General features: G+C 42.1%; 1 protein-coding gene across 3 annotated transcripts in view; it reads right to left on the reverse strand.

Moving 5' to 3' along the window:
- The window catches only part of magi3b (membrane associated guanylate kinase, WW and PDZ domain containing 3b), a 170,481-nt gene extending 149,255 nt beyond the window's left edge, over nt 1–21,226 (reverse strand). For 2 of the 3 annotated variants that reach the window (XM_074639883.1, XM_074639885.1), the window contains exon 1: nt 20,229–21,226. In XM_074639883.1, the coding sequence (XP_074495984.1) occupies nt 20,229–20,535 (307 nt within the window). In that variant the 5' untranslated portion in view covers nt 20,536–21,226. The remainder of the gene's footprint in view (nt 1–20,228) is intronic. The other variant, XM_074639884.1, reaches the window with a different exon arrangement.
- Between the last annotated feature and the right edge of the window lie 169 nt (nt 21,227–21,395).

Raw genomic sequence — 21,395 nt, forward strand, 5'->3', positions numbered from 1 at the left:
TGTTGGAATTTTATTGCCCACTTTGCAGCTCAGACGGGATAAAAGCCCATCAGCAACACCTGCTTGTATGAGCACACGTTTTAATTCAGCGCTGCTGACGTGTACTGTCTGCACCCACACACTGAATGCACACGCGCAACAGACAATTTGATATTAAGTGCAACTGCGGCTGCGATCTCAGGTTTATTTGAAATGCAGATGAATCAAAGAAGTTGTATTCCAGAGTGAGAAACAAACCTTCAAAGCTCTCACATTACTGTAAGCACACAAACAGGAAGCAGCAGCAGTCTTGTGTCAAGCTGGATTTTAATTGATGACTGTCTCTCTTTTAATCCACACTATGGAAACTTTTTCAAAGGCTTATTGTAGGGCTTTACCTCAGAAACAAACTTTAATGCTGCTTGCTTTTATGTCGAGTCTAGGAACAAATAAATACGGCAGGTTTTTTCTTTCAAACCTGCTTTACTTGATTACGGGAATTTGTTTGCATCAGCTCAGATCCTGCAGATGTCAGCCATTGTTTATCTTTGTGCTTTCAGATGCCATTTTTAAAGAATTGTAACTGACTCATCATTGTACCTTTCATGCTGAGGCCTGGTCTGCTTTTCCGGACGTGCGTAGGCTTAGTCACTGCTATATTATTATTTATAAAAGCCACTTTGGGAGAGCTTCCTTCATATTTATGAGTCTGAATTAGTCAGAAATGTAGCGCTCCAGATAGTCGGAGTCCCCGGGATTCATTGTTGCTGACTGTCTTTAAAGCTTAAACACGGTAAGAAAGCTTTCGTGATCCCCAGAGAAACGGTCGTGACTGTCACATCTAATGAAGATTTGCAGTAGATTGATTGTTTTTAATGAAGTTCACATCTTTAACTCTATCTCTATTCACACTTTATGCTGTAATGCATTTTATACTTTTTATATTTGTCCTTTAAAGGGGACGTATCATGAAAACTTTTTCAGTGCAACCCACAAACTGTTAAATAAGACAACCCGGTCAGTTTTTAGTGGGCTGCCTAGATCAGAAAACATGTGATTCAACAAGCCATTCAGTTAGAGTGCTACAGGAATGAGTCCTAAAACCCAGAAATGAGTTAGCGTTTTAGCGGTTCCCTCTTCTGGGAGTCAATGCGTTTTTAGTTAGATGCCTGAAATAAGGTCTGGTGTTAACACAAGCTGAAGAGATGTTAACGTTTTGTTCTACGACATAAAATACGTCAGTAAATACCCCACTCGTGAATTTTGAAGCCTTTATGTGTCTTAATAAAGGCGGTTGCTAACAAGTGGCTAAATGAGACTACAAAATGTCATCACGCCTACTCGTCCGCCTTTACAGCCTCGTTGTTTATACTCGCGTTCATGCAAGGTGTTGTTCGTTTATAGCCTAGCGTTAGCTTTTTACTTCTGCCGATTGCATTGATGCTTCAAAAAATCATAGAAGTGGTGTTTATTTATGAAGATTATCTTGCTGAGCAAAACGTGCAAGTATCAGAAATGTTTGTTTGCCACAGAGCTTATTTACTGCAATAATCCAAAACCCAATGAAAAATCCCATTGGCATTTTGGCGAGGGAACCAGGGCGATGCCAACATTCTCGTTGGCGCAAACTGGGCTTTTTCAGAAGGGGGTCTTAAATAGACGGGTGCAAAAATGGAGTGTTTCAGACAGAGGGTAAATACGGGTATATTCAGACGGACAGTCTGAGAAAAATAATGTGTTTTTTGAACATTAAAGCATGTAAAAATGTTCTAGTAGAAACCCAAAATACAAGTATCAACCTGGAAATTAACATGTTATGTCCCCTTTAATATTTTCAAATTCATTTGAGAAATTATTATTCTGAGTAGACATCTCATGACGTCACCGAACAACTTCACAAAGTAATCGTTTGCTTCAAATTAGCTCATCATTATAATAAACTGATAAAAAATGAATGCTCTATGCATGAGAAATGAATCACAGTTTAACATTGCATTTTAAATAGACTGCAGGGAATTGACCTCAACCCTAAAAACTGCAATCAAAGAGGAGGGAATCAGTTTTTATCACAGCAGGGTTGTATGAATTCACTTCTTCAGGGTGTAGAACTGGCTGAGTTTTCAGTTTGAGAATATAGCAAATCCTTCAAACAAGAAGAACAACCTGGGAAGAAATGTGTCTTAAAACCAATTCCTCTCTTCATAATATCCACACATCTACTTCATCACTACCTAAATTAATAGCATGAAAGCATCATAATGCAAGTCACATAAAAGAAATATAACATGATTCACTACAAGGAATTAATTCATAATTCAATCAAATTAATTGCACATCGCGAGCAGCAGCATTAGATCAGAAATTAGCAGACAGCAATGACAATACAATGCTACCACCCTCGTAAGGTTAGCTAACTGATGTTGCCAAGCACACAAACACTGACTGAACAAATCCAAGACAACAACTCACATTATGTATATTAGTATGCGCAGCAAATCTTTTTAATTTGATAAAGTGAAGCAGTTATTCCCGGCATCTGCACTCTCAAGGGAATGAGCCCTTTGGGAAAAGACGCCGTGGTTCCGAGCTGCCAGCAACAGGACAGGAGAGGAGACTCCTGCTTCCAGATTTAAGTGCAAGTGTGAGGCCAAAACAGTGGCGGACTCAGGCTGTTTGAGGGGCAGGTGGAAACAAATTAAACCAGCGCAAAGACATTTTTCTAGCATGTAGGCAAGCCTATATGGCACTGCATCACATTTTCTCCATTTAAGGGCATCCATTAGTGCACTGCATCTTGCTTTCTCACACTTTATCACGTCTTCTCCACTAGAAGGACACCCTAGAGGGCACTTTATTCCATTTTCTATCCTGGAAAGGCACCCTTGAGAGCACTTTACCACATTGTCTCTACCGGAAGGGCATCCTAGATGGCACTTTTTCCCATTTTCTCTACTGGAAGGGCACCCTAGAGGGCACTTTATCATGTTTTCTTGACTGAAAGGGCACCCTAGAGGGCACTTTATCACATTTTCTCTACTTAAAGGGCACCCTAGAGGGTACTTTATCATGTTGTATCTATCATAGGGGCATCCAAGAGGGCACATTTGCTGCGTTTCTTTCGAACATGGGTACCCAGAGTCTACCAGTGGGCCCAAACATGTTTATTTGCTAAAAAAAAAAGCCATCCTGTCGGACTGTTGCTGATGCGTGAGTTTGCTCATGAAATGCTATATGAGCAGCAGCAGTAGCAGCAGGTGTTGCAGTGTTACAGCAGAGTTTGCGAGCAGATCCGAGTATAGGCAGAGCACTGTTAGCTTTTAAATAGACTGTTTTATTGCACAGGCTGCTGCGTTGGACACGTGTTGCAGATAGTACAGTATGTCAGATTGAGTGTAGCAGCACACAATTTAAAGACCCAGTAAAACGGAAGTTAGAGCGTCTTTAGCGTCAGTACTGTGAGTATTCCCCAGTGAAACAGAATATCTGAGCGATGTAAGGTTACAAGAGGGATTTATGTCAAATCCTTCACATTTGATTGGGCCGCTAAAAAGTGGACGGGCTTAGAATGCATCGCAATACGGAGCTAAAGAGGACTGACCTCGTTGCTAAAAGTTGCAGATTGCAGATGTCATGATATTATTGGTTGAAATAGGTTGGTACTAGCTTACATAAGTACATGTCATATTTTGTCTTACAGGAAGAAAAGATGATTGGATTTTAATATAAAAATACGAACACATTGATTTGTTAAATATTGTGTTAAATAGGTGCACAATATGACCGAGAATGTGATCTAAAAGGGTTAAAAATGTTTCATTTTTTGTCTCATTTCATCCCGACTTTAGGAGACGATTTACCAATGCCCCTTTATGAAGATTTGTTGTGCGAGACAGGGAAAACGTATTTATGAATAATTGAAAAATCCTGATCAGTCTGCTGGGGTGACTATTTCAAATCTGACAGTGAGCTCCTCCAGCGCTGTGACCACTCAGCTCTGGTTGCTACTCTTATAAACTGCTGTGAAGTCATATTTTGGTGGCCAAAGAGGCCAAGAAACATAATGGATGTGTTGTTAATCAGCACGAGCCACTCAGCTTCTTGATTTAGTTTAGATTCATTAATCAATGGTGAAACATGCGTTTTATGAAATCTGATATAACACACTACTTCACTCTCTGTACTATAAGGGAAGTCAACATTATCGGCCATAAGTGCAGACGATTGCCAAACACTACTGCGTGAGTGAATTATGGGAAATGTGGTCCAGTAATGCCAAGTATCAAGGGAAAGGTTTGACAACAACTACTATAGTACTACTATACTATAATTGAAAACATATTTGGTATACAACATCCAATCAGATAAATGCACCACACAGCCCCGGTGATAGTACCGTTACAACATAATGTAGTGGAATGCCATCTCATGCCTTCCTCTTCCTGAACACCACAACTGTATATTACACAACCGAGTTAATCACAGCTGTTAACAACCATGGCCCGTCCATCTGCCCGCTCCCTGATGCCCTCCCTTCATCAGTCGGAACGACAGTGTGAAGCCGTCTGTAATCAGATTAGGCAGTGACTGGGTGACTGGGGCTTCTGCATCCACCCATCACTCCATCCCACCGTTAGCACAACATCTGCGTCATGTGGAGAACCATGTGCATGCTGTGAAAGAGACAGATTAATGCGCTGAGCATTATAGACCTCCATTTATAGTACACTAACAGGTCCCGTGTTGTTGCAAGTGCAGTGTTGTCTGTGTCACTTTTATAATTAAGGAGACGCCACATTCAAGAGGCAATATACGAAACAAGGTATGAAAAAGTTATTAGGTTTTATAATGGCATCTTCAGCGATGCATTGTTTATTCAGTCATCATAAAATTATACACAGGAAGGCAATAATAAACAATTTGTGGTGATGACGACTGAACGAGAGGAGATTATATGGGAATAAAAGCTGCAGCATTAAAACAGTGTTATTACAAGGAAGGCTTAAATAAAACATCACATGCGTGCATTTTCACAGAAAAGGCAAATATCATTAGAAGCTGTTATACACTGGAAATTATTTTGCTACCTATTATGCTTTTGTGCTTTTTCCCTTTCCTTTAGTGTGTTATATAGTTGTTTGTGCATGTAAATGGTCTGCAAAGTAGGCTGGGCGATATGGAGAAAACCAAATATCACAATATATTCGACTAAATACCTTGATATTGATAGTGCGATGATATTGTAGGGCTGACCATTGGTGCTTTTACAAAAAAAGACATGACTAAGTGGGTAAAGGCAAATAATAGAATAGCTAGAACAGTCTGGTAAGTCCAGAAAAATACATCACAGCCTTTAAAACCAGGAAAATCTAAGACAATATCTAGTCTCATATCACAATATCAATATAATAGCAATATATTGCCCAGCCCTACTGCAAAGTTACAAAGCCCAAAGTCCAGGCCAAAGGAAGTTACTCTCCCCCACTGCTCTTGAACTGCCTTATTTGAAGTCCGCCTTTTCTTCCGTAACGTGGTGATGTCACTAAGTAACACATTTGCAAAATACCTGCCTAGTGGCTAGTTTGGCACGTTCTCAAACAAAACTAGTTAGAGCGGAGTCTGAAGAGTTTGGTTTGGTTGACCAATCACAACAGAGTGGGCCAGCCGACCAATCAGAGCAGACTGGGCTTTTCAGGAGGGGGGGGGGCGGGGGGGGGGGTAAGACAGAGCATTTCAGACAGATGGTGAAAAGAGCTGCTGCAGCACAGCTGGTATGAGAAAAGTAAAGCGTCTTTTGAACATTAAAGTATGTCATCATGTTGTGGTAGAAACCCAAAATACAAGTATGCACCTGACAATGAGCCTAATAGGTCCTCTTTAAGAAAAATATCATATTTGATCACCCAGTCTGACTCAAAGGGGAGAGTGCAGATGAGAAGTGAAGTGTATTAGATCATCTACAATACAAATATAGATTTAGCAGAGACTCTTCACTGTGTGCCCCTTGCTTCAGTGCCATTTATCATTGTGTCATTACTGAATCAGAATCTAACAGGCCTAATCTAACAGCCTCACTTTCTGAGGCAGTATGTTACAGGGGAAGTGGCGCAAAGAAGTCAAAGTCGAACAGAATGCACTTAGATTATCTCCCTCTTGACAGAGACACACAAGAGGGGGCGCATCCTGGAGATTAGGTCGCTGAGATAACCACGAGACGCGGAGCGTGTCTCGCAGCCTCTGGGAGCAGACATATGTGCTGCTCTTCACCTGGTAAAGGGCTCTACAGCCACTCACATCCCGCCTGCCACAGCACCGGCCTGATCCACCCTGCCTCGACCCTTAATGTCTCATTGGCATTCAGCTACACGCCTGCAGCGAGCAGCGAGTGGAAAGCTTGGCGCTATAGCTCGCCCGCTATTAAGATTCTACAAAGCCAGCCGTTCCCCTGCCGCCACAAGCACACAGAGAATCACACAGCCGAGGAATAATAAAAAGAGCTGAGGGTAACAGCTGGGCCAGCCAGTCACACAGGCAAAGACACAGAGATGGGGAAAAATGTTAAATTTGAAAGCTCTTTGCTATTCATAACGTTTACGAGGGCAGCACTTTGGTTCACCGTTCGCGCCGCAATGTCAGCTAATGAAAATTGTATACTCCAAGTGGCTAAATCACCAGTGCAAACGCGTGATCGCACCGGCCCCGGTTAGCCCCTCCATCCCACCCTCTGTCATCTGCAAAACCACACCGTGACCACTTCATGATGAGCTGTATTATTGGCGAGCCTCCCATCATGAACCACAGAGAGGCAGCCCCCCCGCCCCCTCCGTACGGCCCATCGCCCCTGCCTGTTTACGTCTGCCTATGAACATCCCCCCCAGAATGCTAAGCCGCTTGCTAATCACCCTTTGAAAGAGCAGACTAATTCAGATGTCAAGGCCCATTACCTGTGAGCTGTCTAGAGGTGACCCGAGCCCCTATCTGAGCAGTGATAAACACCGGTTGGAGGATAAAATGCACATCTGGATAATAGGAAAGTGGGGGAGTGACACGCTGATGTGCAGTCACTGAACGCAGCTGACGGGGGTGTAGGGATGGTGCATAGCAATCATTGTTGCATAAAGATAACGTCTTTCATGACAACGCTGGCCGGGTCAGTCAGCCGCCGTATTGCTGCCGCGCCCGTGGTAAAATAAACAAGGCTCTCAGACCGAGGAGTGACTCCTCACCAGCCGTCCCCTCCAATCTTCTCTCAGACACTGACGAGACACAATGCTCAACCAAGAGACGACCCAACAAACACCCTCCCCAATTTCACATCTACATGATGTGACTGATGCGCTCTGGAGAGAGACAGCAGGAAAAGGGCAGGAGAAAAGAATCACATTAGGGATCAACACTCGTATCTTCAGAGATACATCACATATAGACATCTTTTGGGGACTTTTGAGCTCCTGTTATGATCCTATTTTCACGATAATATATGAAGCGGTTTCTGTGGTTTCCAGGGGATAAAGTGATAAGACTAAATCCATTTGTATGGTACTACTAGCTACAGGGGATGTATCTGGACAAGTGCAGAACTCTTATAGTAGATGTATAACACATTTAGAGAAGAGTGGTGAATGACAAATTTCTTGGCAGATATCTCACAGCCATAGTTATGGGCAGATAGTAGGGCTGTGTATCCTTAGGATTTTATTGATACTACTACTCTTTTCGATACTCCTCATCGATTCGGTTCTTTATCGATATTCTTATCGGTTCTTTTTCATTACTAAATAATGGCTTTTTAATATATTGTTTAAAAGAAATGAATAAATTCAGAACAGAATTAGAATTCATGTATATTTTAAATATAACTAAATGTTTCTAAAGCAGCAACAGTAATGTTTACAATAAAATAAGCAAATAATATCTTACTGGAAGCTAAACTAGAATGTCAATAACATCAATAATATTCCTGAGTGTAGTTAAGAAATAATGAAGAACACAGACATCACTCAGTATCAGTCCGTCCTCCTGTCCTCTGGCCTCTGTCCTCTGCTGCTGCGCCACGCCGTGCTGCGAAGCTCCGAATACTTTAGAGTATTTCTCACCGAAGCTTCGAAGCCTAAAAAACGGTATTCAGGACAGCCCTAATTGATGAAGTATTGGCTTTTTACTCGCACTTGTACTTACTTACAGTAACAAGCGTAGTTGTCCTAATTATCTTCACTTCACCTGGTTTACTTCACTGTCTCCAGCGCCGCCTCTCTGCTCTGCTGTTTGCTGACTTCGCTGCGTGTAGTTGGAGGAGCTCAGCCCCGATATAAATAAATTACACCAAATCGATAAAATGCACCGATAATGTCGGAGTTTATCAATACTCCGGTCTCTGATAACTTAGCACCGATGTCCGTTTAATACCGAGTTTCGGTACCCATCCCTTGCAGATAGGAGCACAGAAAAGCAGAGCTCACCACAAAGCAGGCAGAAAGAACAGTGGGTAATGAGGGCAAACGGGATGCAGGTCAAAGCAAAAAATAACCACTATATAGTCATTACTCCTCATCTATTCAGTCAGCAGTGAAACCCACCCCCCAACTGCCAATTTGTTTCCACTGCTAGAGCCCTATATACACTAACTAAAATGTAATAAATTATTTTATGGCCCCCCTAAAAAATACATATTTACTGGAACAGGATTAGAATTAGCCATTATATCGCAATATGACCACTAACAGGCATTTAGGACGACAACGGCATCTTTAATTGGAACAGCAACTGAAGGCACCGAGGAACGGAAATCCCCCAGAACCTCCAACTCATTAAAAATATATATATATATGTAATATATATATATATCCCAGAGGAGATACTGTAAACAGCCAAATGCTATTTGTATGCTTCACAGCTGTATGGCTACTATAGACAATGCAATTAGAGAATTAATTCTCCCATGTTGGAGATGCAACTTCCCATAATGGGCCGTGTAGCCTAGATTTGAGTTGGAGAGGATAATGTTGTTTGCTTGAACTGGTGTGCCACTGCCATCCCCTCACCACACACACACACACACACACTCACTGCTCATTAAACACTGCCACCATGACCTGTGTCCACCACGCTCAGCTGCCTGGTTGGCTATGTGATCACCATGATATGACCATGCAGACGCCTCGCAACTTCCAGTCCTCACACCGTTATAAGAGCTCCACTATTTCTTTTTTTATAACATGCTAAAAACACTTCTTTCTATAAGTGGCCTTAGGACAAAATGACATGAAGGATTTCCTTCCAGTTCAGCGAATATACACACACAGGGGGTTTGGAGGATAAACCCATTTACGCTCAGTTTTACCACCTTTTTTTCTCTGTTCGTTAGCAGAATTCAAACCGACGTGATTACAGAAAGACATGGTGTACGACAAAAAAAGAAGTTATGCTTATCAGAAAATTCATAGTGCCTTAAGATGGCTGTTTGGAATGTGCTGAAATCAACTGGAAACCATGCCGTTCTACCCACCTCTATATATATCGCTGAATATAAGCCTAACTGACATCCATGAAGCAAAACTGCACATACATTTCACATCTACAAGGCAATCATCATGAAACACACTTGTAATCAGTTTCAGAAAATGTAGGGTTCCAAACGCCGAACCATCTCATCAAGCGTGCTGTTTACGTAGCGTTCGGCATCAATCGCAGGTGCTGCTGGAGTGTGCGAGAGGAGCAGCCGCCGCCAATTTGATTAAAGTGGGAATAATGAGAGTGTGCTGGGGACCGGGAGGAGTCCTGCTATGCTTTCTAACTGTAGCCTACCACTTTACTCTAATATCACCAGTTACCACGCACATGCACACACAGGCACGTGCACGTCAGCATTGTATAGATGAATTATTGAGGACTTGGAGTAGGGTTGGGAGCAACTTTACGCTTGTTTGTTTTGTAGTTGAGTTACGCCTCCTCCCACCAACTCCCCCCCTCCTTTGAAACACAACACATGAGAGAGTGGGCTAGGCCACTAGGATGCTATGGGATGTTGGCAGCTCTGCTTTGCAATAGTGTCATGGGAAACTGGTGCAGTTTTGTACTGGCAACAAAAAGTAATTAACGCTGGTATAGTCTTGATATCTTACTTTGCCAAAAAACAAAAGTAAGACTTGTTTCTGATGCAAATCAACATATGTGATGGAATTCAATAAATTAAATGGACTCCTGCACCTTAATTTATCATATTATGTTGGAAACCACCCCATAAACACCAAAATGTAAACAATTTTGGCTGGACCGCAGAGGGCAAGGGCCCTACAAATGCAAAGGTCTGTCTAATGAAGTTACACGATTGGTCAGCCGAGTGTTGGAGTTTCCTCATTGGCAGTTGCCCTTTCAAAATGAAAAGGCGGAAACAGTCCTTTATGCAAATGAGCCCATCCAGCGCAACGCGTCCGGCTCACGAGACTTGGACCAAGCTGTTAAACTAGGCCATGTTGTTTCCTGTTTGAAACGGCAAGCAGAAAACCAGCGACCAATCGCGTGCATTTCACGAGAGGGTACGTCACCGCTTGAACGGCCAGTTGAGTGGAGCAGCGCGTCCCTTAGTGTCTTCGCCAGACTGGTGGACATGTACTGCTGGAATTAACATTATAGAAATGACCACTGAACATTTGTATAACAATTTAGCCACAAATTCGCAGACTGACTATACACGGTCCAGACATATACTCAGTTTCGTTTTATCCTTTCTGTCCACCAAATATCCTGGGAATTCAGCAGTCAGGCAGGACAAAATATGATTTTAGGTCTCAGTTTTAATTTAAATTGTGTGTCAAGATGGACATTTTGCATAGTGTACTTTTAGATCTGTGCGTGCATGTTTGTGTGTGTGCATGTGTGTGTGTGGTAAGGAGGCAGCACTTCACTACAAGTCTGACAGCTGCCTCAGGCACACACAGGAGATGCTTGATGGGAGTCACAGAGGACAAACAAGCTGTATATCAACAAAATGCTTTGTAGGATGATATAGTGAGAGGCCAAGCAGATACAAAAAGCATGGAGTGGTTACAAAGAAAGAAAGAAAAAGGACGGGAAAATAAACATATTCTCCTTTCCACCTCTTAGAATTTAAAGCTGGGTAAGGCAGTCTATTTTTGCCTTTATTGGGCAAAAATTCCATAATAACCTTTCCCCTCTCTCTCCACTCTCTGTTTTAAGCCCCTCCCACCAGACAAGGAGGGGCATGTGCATGCGCTTCATCCAGTAACCAGTACAAGTACTAGTCATTCATTTCAAACATCATCCCGATCATGATCCAGGTGTTGTTGAAAATGTTGTTAATAGTTTAGCCTTCTGCTAACCGAAGCCGTCATGGCTAAGGGGCAGCCGGGAATCGCTTCGCCGATATCGTCAGACTATTATTGATAAGTCTGTCTTCCGTTTTTCGATGGCTTCGCAGTGTAGGAAGTTGCTGCCAATGCTGGAATAGCAGCTTTTCCTACAGGATATTCAGCCATTGAATCCGGCTTTCACCAGCTGAAGGGACGTGCACATGCATCTGCATTTGTAGACCGGCCAATAGGAATGCTACTCTCTCTGAAATAAATTGTGATTTGTCATTGAAGCCTCTAAACAGAGCCATGAGGAGGTGAAGGAGTCTAGTTTTCTCTCAGAACACTTGAATTACAATATACTGAAAGGTTATTATGGATTTTTTGAGCAAAGATGCCAAAAATAAACTACTTACTGCAGGTTTAATACAAGTATTTCAAGAAAGTGTGTGACCCAGGTTTTGAGGGCGTTTGAAGGCTTATCATGACAAAGATGTTTTCAATTGGTTTTGGTTAAGGGCCTCGCACTTGTCTGCACAATAAATATGTAATCAAAATGCATCAGTCATCACAAGATCTAAATCACCCTCTTAGCACTATGTCTTTCTGATTCAAAGTGAACAGGGGAGAGAGCGTGGAGAGAGACGGCTATGAAATTAGAAAGACATTAATGAGGCGAGGTTAAAAGGCTGAGAATATCAGCGAAGGAAAGGACACTTCTGCTAATTGTCATGCTCTGGTGCTGTGGCAGGCAATCGTCCTGCATTTACAGTTTGACAGTCATGCAAAAGTGTCCCTGTGCAGCACAAACAAACCCACGCTGGCTGTGGGCGAGGTGACATGCCAGTGACATTAGTGGCGTTAACAAAACAGGGTGGGGCCTGGTGATCAAGTGCTGTGTTTCTCATCTCAAACACCAGTAAGGGTTAAGTATCACGAATGTCAAATCACCAGCAACCTGCTTGGAGTAAATTTTAAGGTGGTAGTTCCCATCCCAACCATAGAAATAGAATATGAATAGAACTGGCCTTCCCACTCAAAACAAAGCAATGTAGCATGATGGTCAGAGCGACATTTTTATGTGTACCGTTGCCATTGCAACCGTTTTACTTCTGTATAAACTTCCATAAAAAACAAGTCGCGGGCTCACTGTCAGCATGACATGTAATACAACAGCATTGGTCTCTAGTGTGTGTGTGTAGTCCCGTCTTGCCAGCTATCCCTAAGTAAAATGAATTGGCCTTAACAGACATCGATTTGGCTCTGTGACTACCTCCGCTGCCAGCTTAGCATCGGAGCAACAATATGTGACACACTTTACGGCCCCATAGACGTGTTTTGTCACCATGACAACTAGCAACAATCGCCATTTTCTTTTGAGCTAGTCAAATGTCCAAACAGTTCAATATCCATTCTACTCTTATTCTATTTCTATATTCCCAGCCTTTTTTGTTTCCAGGTAGCTGTTCAGTATAAAAATCAACTCGCAGAGACCTAAAACTTGCTTGAGTTAACTAATCTATCACATTAACAATCATGTCTGCTTTTATTTCTGTCAAAGTTACATTGTCATTGTGCGAAAGTGCACAATGAGTGGAAAACCTATGCTTTATTGCCCCACAATGATAACTATGACAACAATAAAAGCAGACGTGGTATCTACCTAGATGAAGGTTTCTGCTGGCTGATTTTCATTATTGTAGTGAAATGAACTGAAGAACAGAAGACGCCTGGGAGGTAGGAAAAACACATTGAGCAATGTAAAACACTATGGCGTGCTTTACAAAATGTTCAGCAGTAATATACATATTTGTAGTTAATGGGCTGAAAAACACCAGTATGGTCCTTTAAGCTCTTGAAATATACAGTAGGGGCACAGCAGAGCTGTGGAGGTTCAATAACTGCAGCAGCAGGAGCACCTGATGCAATATTCTGCTTATATTTCACATAAGTGTTTAGTAGAGGGTTGCCAGGTTTCTGTTTTATACTCTGTGATACCTACATTGTAAATTATTAATGAGGCAAACGAGAATTCAATACCACCTACAGTTTATTGTGTGTACAGTAATAATTCAATCTATGTGTCTGTTTTTTCATTCAGCCTTTATCTTGCCAGTTGGCACCAATGAGTTGGCCTAGAAACGAAAGCATCGTGAAGACAGTTGTAGACAACATACAGTAACATGCATACTGGGCAACATTGCAATTAAAATCACAACGAAGTGGCTACATAAGCACCAAACAGTCAATAATCCGATAGCAGAGCAGCAGGATCGGTGCCCAAGCCTAAATAGATCTTAGCAAAACAAAACATGACCGACGTCTTATTGAATCTGCATAAAAAACACTCATAATCACTTTGAAAAAAAAAAAATCATTCAGCCTCAAATTACTTCGTAATGAGTTCTGTGCCAAAGGAGCGGCGTACGTGATGGCTCTCCTGCTCCGTTCAGCTGATTGTCAGAAACATCTCTGAGGCGAGAGAACAGATGTCTCTAGTTATTTGACCGGGCTCTCTGGGCCGCCGTATTCCCACTCTCACTCACTCTCTCTCTCATTCCCCATTTTTCTGTGCAGCCGACTACAAATCTCTTTGCGGTGACAAAGCATCGCCTGTCGAGAGGATGATTCCATTGAGAGGCACTTCCTGATATGAGAGGTGCATTAATGTGATTAACCCACACACACTATTGCCGTTTGATACAGGAGCTTAGGGGCTCATGTCACTCTGTATTCTTCTCTATTGGCATGATCAGCAGGTAATAGAAAATATGATGATGTGTATGAGTAGAAAGCAGGCAAGTCAAAACATAATCTAGAGGAACAAATTGTTATCAGTTGCAGAATCCACCGCTGCTTTGTACAAACTCAGTTACTGTATGCAATCAACTTCAAAATTTAAAAGGTAACCATTTGTGCCCGCGACTGAAATTTTTAATTTTGGAGGTGGAATTGTTCTCTGAGTTTGCCTGAGTCAAATTTTTCTTCTCATACTATATCTGGTATGTGCCCAAATACTAGATATAGTACGATAAGAAAATGGCTGTATCTCAGGAACTACATGAAGCACAATGAAGTATTTGGTATCTATGAACTCATAACAAGTTGAATTTCAAAGATATGCACTGGGCTGTCAATTGATTCAAATATTTAATCATGATTAATTGCATGATTGTCCATAGTTAATCACGATGGATCGCAAATTAATCACACATTTTTTTATCTCTTCAAAATGTACCTTAAAAAGGGAGATTTTCAAGGATTTAATACTCTTATCAACATGGGAGTGGGCAAATATACTGCTTCAAGCAAATGTATATATATTGTTATATTGGAAATCAATTAACAACACAAAACAATGACAGATATTGTCCAGAAACCCTCACAGGTACTGCATTTGGCATAAAAAATATGCTCAAATCATAACATGGCAAACTTAAACCCAACAGGCAACAACAGCTGTCAGTGTGTCAGTGTGCTGACTTGACTATGACTTATGGGCATGTCTGTAAAGGGGAGACTCGTGGTTACCCATAGAACCCATTTTTATTCATATATCTTGAGGTCAGAGGCCAAAGGCCCCCTTTGAAAATGGCCAGTTTTTCTCCGCCAAAATTTAGCTTAAGTTTGGAGCGTTATTTAGCCTCCTTGGTAAGCAAGCTAGTATGACATGGTTGATACCAATGGATTCTTTAGGTTTTAGTGATGACAGTATCTTCACTCTAGCTTTAAAACTGAGCTTACTACAACCTAAAAATCACAAGTTGCGTTAATGCGTTAAAGAAATTAGTGGCGTTACAAGGAATTTGTGTTGACACTTTAATAGTGCATTATCTTTGACAGCCCTAATATGCACACATATGCAATGTAGAAAAATATCTTATATGGAAAACATTTAATCAACACAATACTTGCGTTTTTTCCTAATTTTCCAAAAATCCTGATTTTGACTATTAATTAAAGTGTGATTTATCATGTGATCTAAACATTTCAAAGTTGTTCTGTTAGATATTTTCCCCCAGTATGTCCATGCCAAATTTCAAGACTTTTGACGGATCAGAACAAATGTTGTGGCATTTTCCTGGCAATCATATTAAATATAGTCTTTGGCCACAAATGGGTTAAATCTGCCTCTGGAACTCAGCAGCTTACAGGAACAAATCAATTACACCATTATGCAGTCTTAATGTGTTCTCATTATCTAACCAACAATTATCAACAATTAAAATCAATAAAGAGAAACTTATCATCATCTCCCAATAATACATGCGGTTATTCCAACACCTCGAAGGTGTTCCGAGTATTTCAATTAAATACCATTTTATTTACCTGCAATCTGGTGACTACAGTCATATTTCATGACTTTATTAATTATCATTAAACCAATTCCAACTGTCTGGCTGAGACACAAAGAGCTGTAATAGCAGGGTGCATAAATTGTAACAAAAGAGGGTTTGTATACATGTGTTTCATACATTTTCACAGCTAATAATGAAAGCTTGCTCCACTGTGTGCAGCACTGAGAAATTATTCATTCGTTGCCAGATTCATCATCCATTCAGCTGCATATAAATATCTACAGGTTGTATGTATGTTTTGATTGCACAGCGATTGAAGATGTATAGAAGGCACAGCAGAAAATAACCATGCGGCGGAAAAAAAGGGATTCTGGGATGCCATTCATGAACCTTTTCATCACGCATCTTTTTCCGACACTTAGCTGGGGGTACCGGCAGAAATAGATTCCTGTACCCACCGAGCTACGGAGCTTTTAATAGAGGCATCTCCCAGCTTAATCAAAGATAGCAGAGAAATTCACCTCATGCTACATTGTGATGTCTTGGCGTAGGCTTGGTGTGAACGCCTTCATTTCGAACAGTAAAAAGGTATGTACAAGGATGTATGCATGTGAGAGGAGCGTCTTGGCAGTCCCTGGAGAATATATGATGCGGCAGAAGCAGCAGAAAAGTAAGTGAAGTGCTGCGCGCAACTCTTTCAGCTCGCACTCCTTTTTTCGATCAATGGCTGAGATGGATAATAGCCTCCATAGAGACTTGCATCCTGTCTATGCCTCAAATCTCCACTTCGGCTTTTGCATCTCTGCTCTTCCCTTCCTCCTTGCTCCTCCCAGCAGGAGCAGCACGGAATGCACACCAAGGCTGCGGTCAAAAAAAGTCAAAAAATGACATCCTAATGTCTTTTCCTTGACCTCGATGGAAAACGTCATGAGGTCAAGAAAAGATGTGAAGGAGAATTCAGAAGGAGGATTCAACCGCGGTGTTCAGAGAATCCGACTGCACTGACTCCGTAGTTATGATGCGACGGCGGCGGATTTTAGTGACACGGATCTGCCGTGGTGAAACTACAATGTTCCGAAGATGGACTACAAAAGGCGCCACTTCTTCCCCCTGCCTTCTTAAATATAGCTCCTTCAGTGACAGGCTGCTTGACCTGCGATGTGTGAAAGGCGCCTTTTGTAGTCCATCTTCGGAACATTGTAGTTTTACCACGGCAGATCCTTCTGCACTTTACATCAACATGTAATAAAGGATTATCTTACCCAACATGGACAACCGTTGAGAAATATCACTTCATTACCACGGTTGGAATTGAAATAAAAAAGGAATAACATATAGGCTACCACAAAAGTTGATAATGATAAATATTGAGTTATTTTTTAAGTTATGGTGAAGGAGTAGAACCATTAAATGTATATTTCCTCTTCCTCCTTTTCGGACGTAATATTTATTTATGCTGATTATTTGTTTGCTATATGTTTACTGTTCATTATAGTTGTTATTCTTGTTTTGTTTTTTACTTATTTGTTACTTGTTCAAAATAAATAAATAGAAAATAAAGTGAAACGAAATGGTTGTCACTGTCCACTCATATCTATCAACATGAATCCTATTAGGATATGACTGTATGAAAATATCAAACGAGATATGCAAATCGTTTGTTTTCATGAACGGCCAAATGGTGCGTCGCTTTAAAAGTTGCGACCGCAAGGAATTGTGGGATGTTACTATCTCCTTTCCTTTGGTAGAGGATGGTCCAGTGTATCCTATGCTAAAGGAGATAAGAAAGGAGGCATTGAAGCTCCTTTCCTCAGCATTTAGAGTATTCGAACAGCTCTTATCATGGCTGCTACTTAGATACTTACGGGTCATTTCACTCCATTATAGGAACCTTCCTAAGCAAAAAGGACTTTTCAACCGCAGCCCAAGAGGATCTTGGGTAGAACATGAGGGGGGTGGGGGGAACATCTGGTAGACCCAGAGAGCCTGGTCCGTCGCTGCCGGGCCGACCGCCGCCGTCGTGTCATCGCAGATTCCCGTGGCTTCCTGGTTAACAGCTGATCCTCTCTAGGCCCACCGCCTCCATCAGCGTAGAGAAAACCCACTCGCCGACTCAATTATGCAAGAGGCGTGAATTAAACATGAGGCTACCGCACAGGAATGTATATACACACACACACACACACACATGCACAAATGCACAATATGTAATCATACAATATAACAACCCCATCTGTATGCTGACGCCAGGGGGGATCTGTGAGGCAAACAGAACATTGTAGAGCTGATCCATGCTGCTTGTAACATCACATATGACTGAAACTGAATATGGATGCCTAAGCCAGACAGGTAAGAGTGACAGTGAAGGACTATGTGATGAGGAATTTCGCCATCTTCGCCACCTATTACTTCCCTGTGAGCTTTAAAGAGGAAAAAAGAGTGGGATTTAAGCCGGGAGCCGATTTTCTCCCCATGCTTCTCTCTCTCCCTCTGTTTCTTTGTGCCTCTCTCGCTCCGCCATGCCCTTTATTAATCATCCTTGGTTAGTGGGGCAGAGAGCGTGGTGTTAGGAGCTCTGGGGAGCCACAAAATACACACACACACACACACACACACCTTCATGTGCTGCACACTAATAGGCACAGGACTCCAGGCAAACATTCCTCCTTTCGTCTCTTGTTTGCTTATAAAAAGATATCAAAATCAATAAAATATTCATTTAAAAAAAACGCAGGAAAAACTCCCAGGAATGACTACACGCACCATAAGTGGGCATGTGCACACATCCAGCTGATCTTCAGGGGATCCTGGCCCTGAAGTCCTGGGACTCAGCTGCTGCTGTAACCTTTTGAACGGTCTCAGTTCTTGTGTCCAGCTCCGGCATACAAGCACAGTGAGGCTGCATCTCACCCTCACTGGTTAACACACACACACAACTGCACCTCCAGAGCCATTAAAACCCTCAAGTTGGGTCCGAACCAGTACAGGACAGCATCACCGAGCCATCACAGCCATTAGACCTCATTATCACAGTGTTTGGATGTGGCAGCCAGCATCCTCGGAGAGCTGGATGCGGGGTACAACGGGGGGTACAACCAACCACTCTTCTCTTGCTTCTTCTGTGGCCAATGGGCAGCTACAGAGCAGACTGAATAATGGAGGGTGTAATTAGGCCTTATTTCTATGTGTGTATAAGTGCACTTAGCCTAGAAGGCTCTAACTGGGCTACATGCCATTATTACCATTATCACTATTCGATCTCCCTGAGAAAGTGGTGAGAGAATTGGCCCATTAGATGATATGGGACAGTGGGAGGTTTACAGTAGAAGTCTGGGATATCCTTGGTGGGTATATAGACACAGTTAAACTCCCTTTATTCACCTTTTTTTGCAATGGTTTATCTAACTTTAGCTGACATGTATACATCCATATATCACAGGGAGACATATAAGAGTGATTCTATAATTAGGGGTATATGTCATGTCCATGGGCTGTATTTATCAATTTAACTAAATATTCACTTCAAACAATGGTCAATTTTATATCAGGGCACATTTCTCTTTCATTTAATACAAAAAATTCAACAAGTCACATAATTTATTTTGCAGAAAATGCATATTCTATACTGGAATTTGCTGTTTTTGTGCCGTCCGATTTGCTAAATTTCAGGTTTTGCTCTTCAGATTAACATTAAAATACATGTTTTTGTATATAATTTTCATAATTATTTGTTCAAAATAATCATTAAAATATGAGAAAGATGTTGTAAAAGCTATTTGGCTCATTCATGTACATTAAATCATCCACTTTGTGCGTGTCCGAGAAATCTCTGTCAACTGTGTTACCCATTTGAAAAAAAAAACATATTGCAAGTTATATGAGGAGGAAGTCTGTAAGGATGAATGTTGATTTGAGGATGTTTGGCTGAGATGTGGCTAAAGGTGCCATGTTTCTCTACATTACTGGGTGTGTGTGATCATGGGGGTTGTTGTATTTGGTGGATGCCACATATCTAAAACGCTGAACTTACAAAACAGAGCTCAGGGAACAACAGCAGCAGGTCAAAAGGCCACAACATTTGTTCCGATTGGTCACCTATATGCAGTATACAGTATATAGATATATCTAGTACATGGGACGTCTTTTTTTTCCTCAAATATAATGGAGTATACGACAGTAGTCTCATGTGCCCAAATACTAGATATAGCATGATAAGAAAAACTCCATTTTCAGCCGGTTGACCAAAAATGTCTCCACATTTCCAGAGAACACTCCCACCAAAGGAAATGATAAATTTCAGTAGCAGGCACAAATGTGTAGCTTTGGGAGTAAATTAAATTAAACCTGCGTTTCAAAGCATGTTATAAATGATGCACAGTTTGCTTTTACCAAAACATCTCCAATACAGCATGATGGATTTTGACAATTTGGGCGTGTTGTCTCACAGGACAGTCATATGTCAGTAGTCTCATGTGCCCAAATACTAGATATAGTATGATAAGAAAAACTCATGAGGGTTGTTGTGTTTGGTGGATGCCACATATCTAAAACGCTCATGTTACAAAAACAGAGCTCAGGTAACAACAGCAGCAGCAGTGGTGGTGGTGGGAAACAGAAAGCAAAGCATGACATGATGGAGACGCACCTGGTTTCACCGTCTTCAAGCGAATGGGCTCCCTAAAGTGTCGTATGACAGCCAGGGTGTCTCGGTTTGTAAGTCCACTGACGGGCGTGCCGTTCACCTCCAGCAACACGTCCCCGTAGTAGGGCAGCTTTCCGACGTGACACACCAGCACGTCCAGCTTCATCTGACCCAGGTGGGGGAACTGTCCCAGCTCGGCTCCACCGAGCACCTCCACCACGGAGCCGAAGTCCCCCAGGTTACCCCACGACACCGCGCACTCCACCACTTTACCCGACCAGTGTTTCTTCTTCTTCAGCGTCCTGGACATGGTTCACTCCCGGAACAACTAACGATATAACTGGTTACAGTCGCCTCGGTGTTTCGCTCAAACGGACGCGGAGTGACGCGGCCTAACAAACCCTCCTGAGTTGGTATTCTCCCGCCCTGCTGCTGCTTCTTGTGCTGCTGTGGATCTCATCTTTCTGACATTTAGGAGGCTGGTTTTTCACCCCGTGTATCCGCCGCTGAGGTGTGTCTTCATCGTCCGGTGTCCGCACAGTTGCCCGGGTTACAGTAATTCACAGTTGCCCGGGTTACAGTAATTCCAAAACGCTCCTTGTGCGTAAAAACCGGAGTTTGACAGCGGTGGTTAAAAAAGAGGATTAAAACGGGGTTTCACACTCTCCGTCCTTACTCTGGAACCAAATCCGTCCAAACAAAATGTAAACACAGAGTATTTCACTCACTCGGCGGCGTTTCTGTCGCTGAAATGCAGTGCGTCAACGAGAAATATCCCTCATACCTGTCTGTGGGCGCAGGATGCAAATAGACGGAGCAGCGGCAGGCAGCGATCACCGGTCGGTCGGTTTATTATGCGGTTGAGATCCAGCTCAGAGGTGACTAAGCAGAGAAACATCTGCGAGTGGTTTGTCTGCTACAGGTTTGAACACACCTGGCAGCGCCAAAGAGAGAGATGTTGCCAAACTGCGGAACGCCCCTTTTTACGCGCAGCAGCAGCAGCAGCAGCGGCGGACGCGTTTTGTGGCTGGCTCCATCATCCGGTGTGTTGTGGTACTAAATTGAAAAAAAAAAAAAAAACACCAATGTAAATCCATAATGTTCACTGTAACTTATTCTCGTTTTAGTCCCTGTCTCAATATATATAGTTTAATCTATAATAATACATCA

Source organism: Sebastes fasciatus, chromosome 1 (assembly GCF_043250625.1).
Source record: "Sebastes fasciatus isolate fSebFas1 chromosome 1, fSebFas1.pri, whole genome shotgun sequence".
In the NCBI taxonomy this organism is placed as follows: Eukaryota; Metazoa; Chordata; class Actinopteri; order Perciformes; family Sebastidae; genus Sebastes; species Sebastes fasciatus.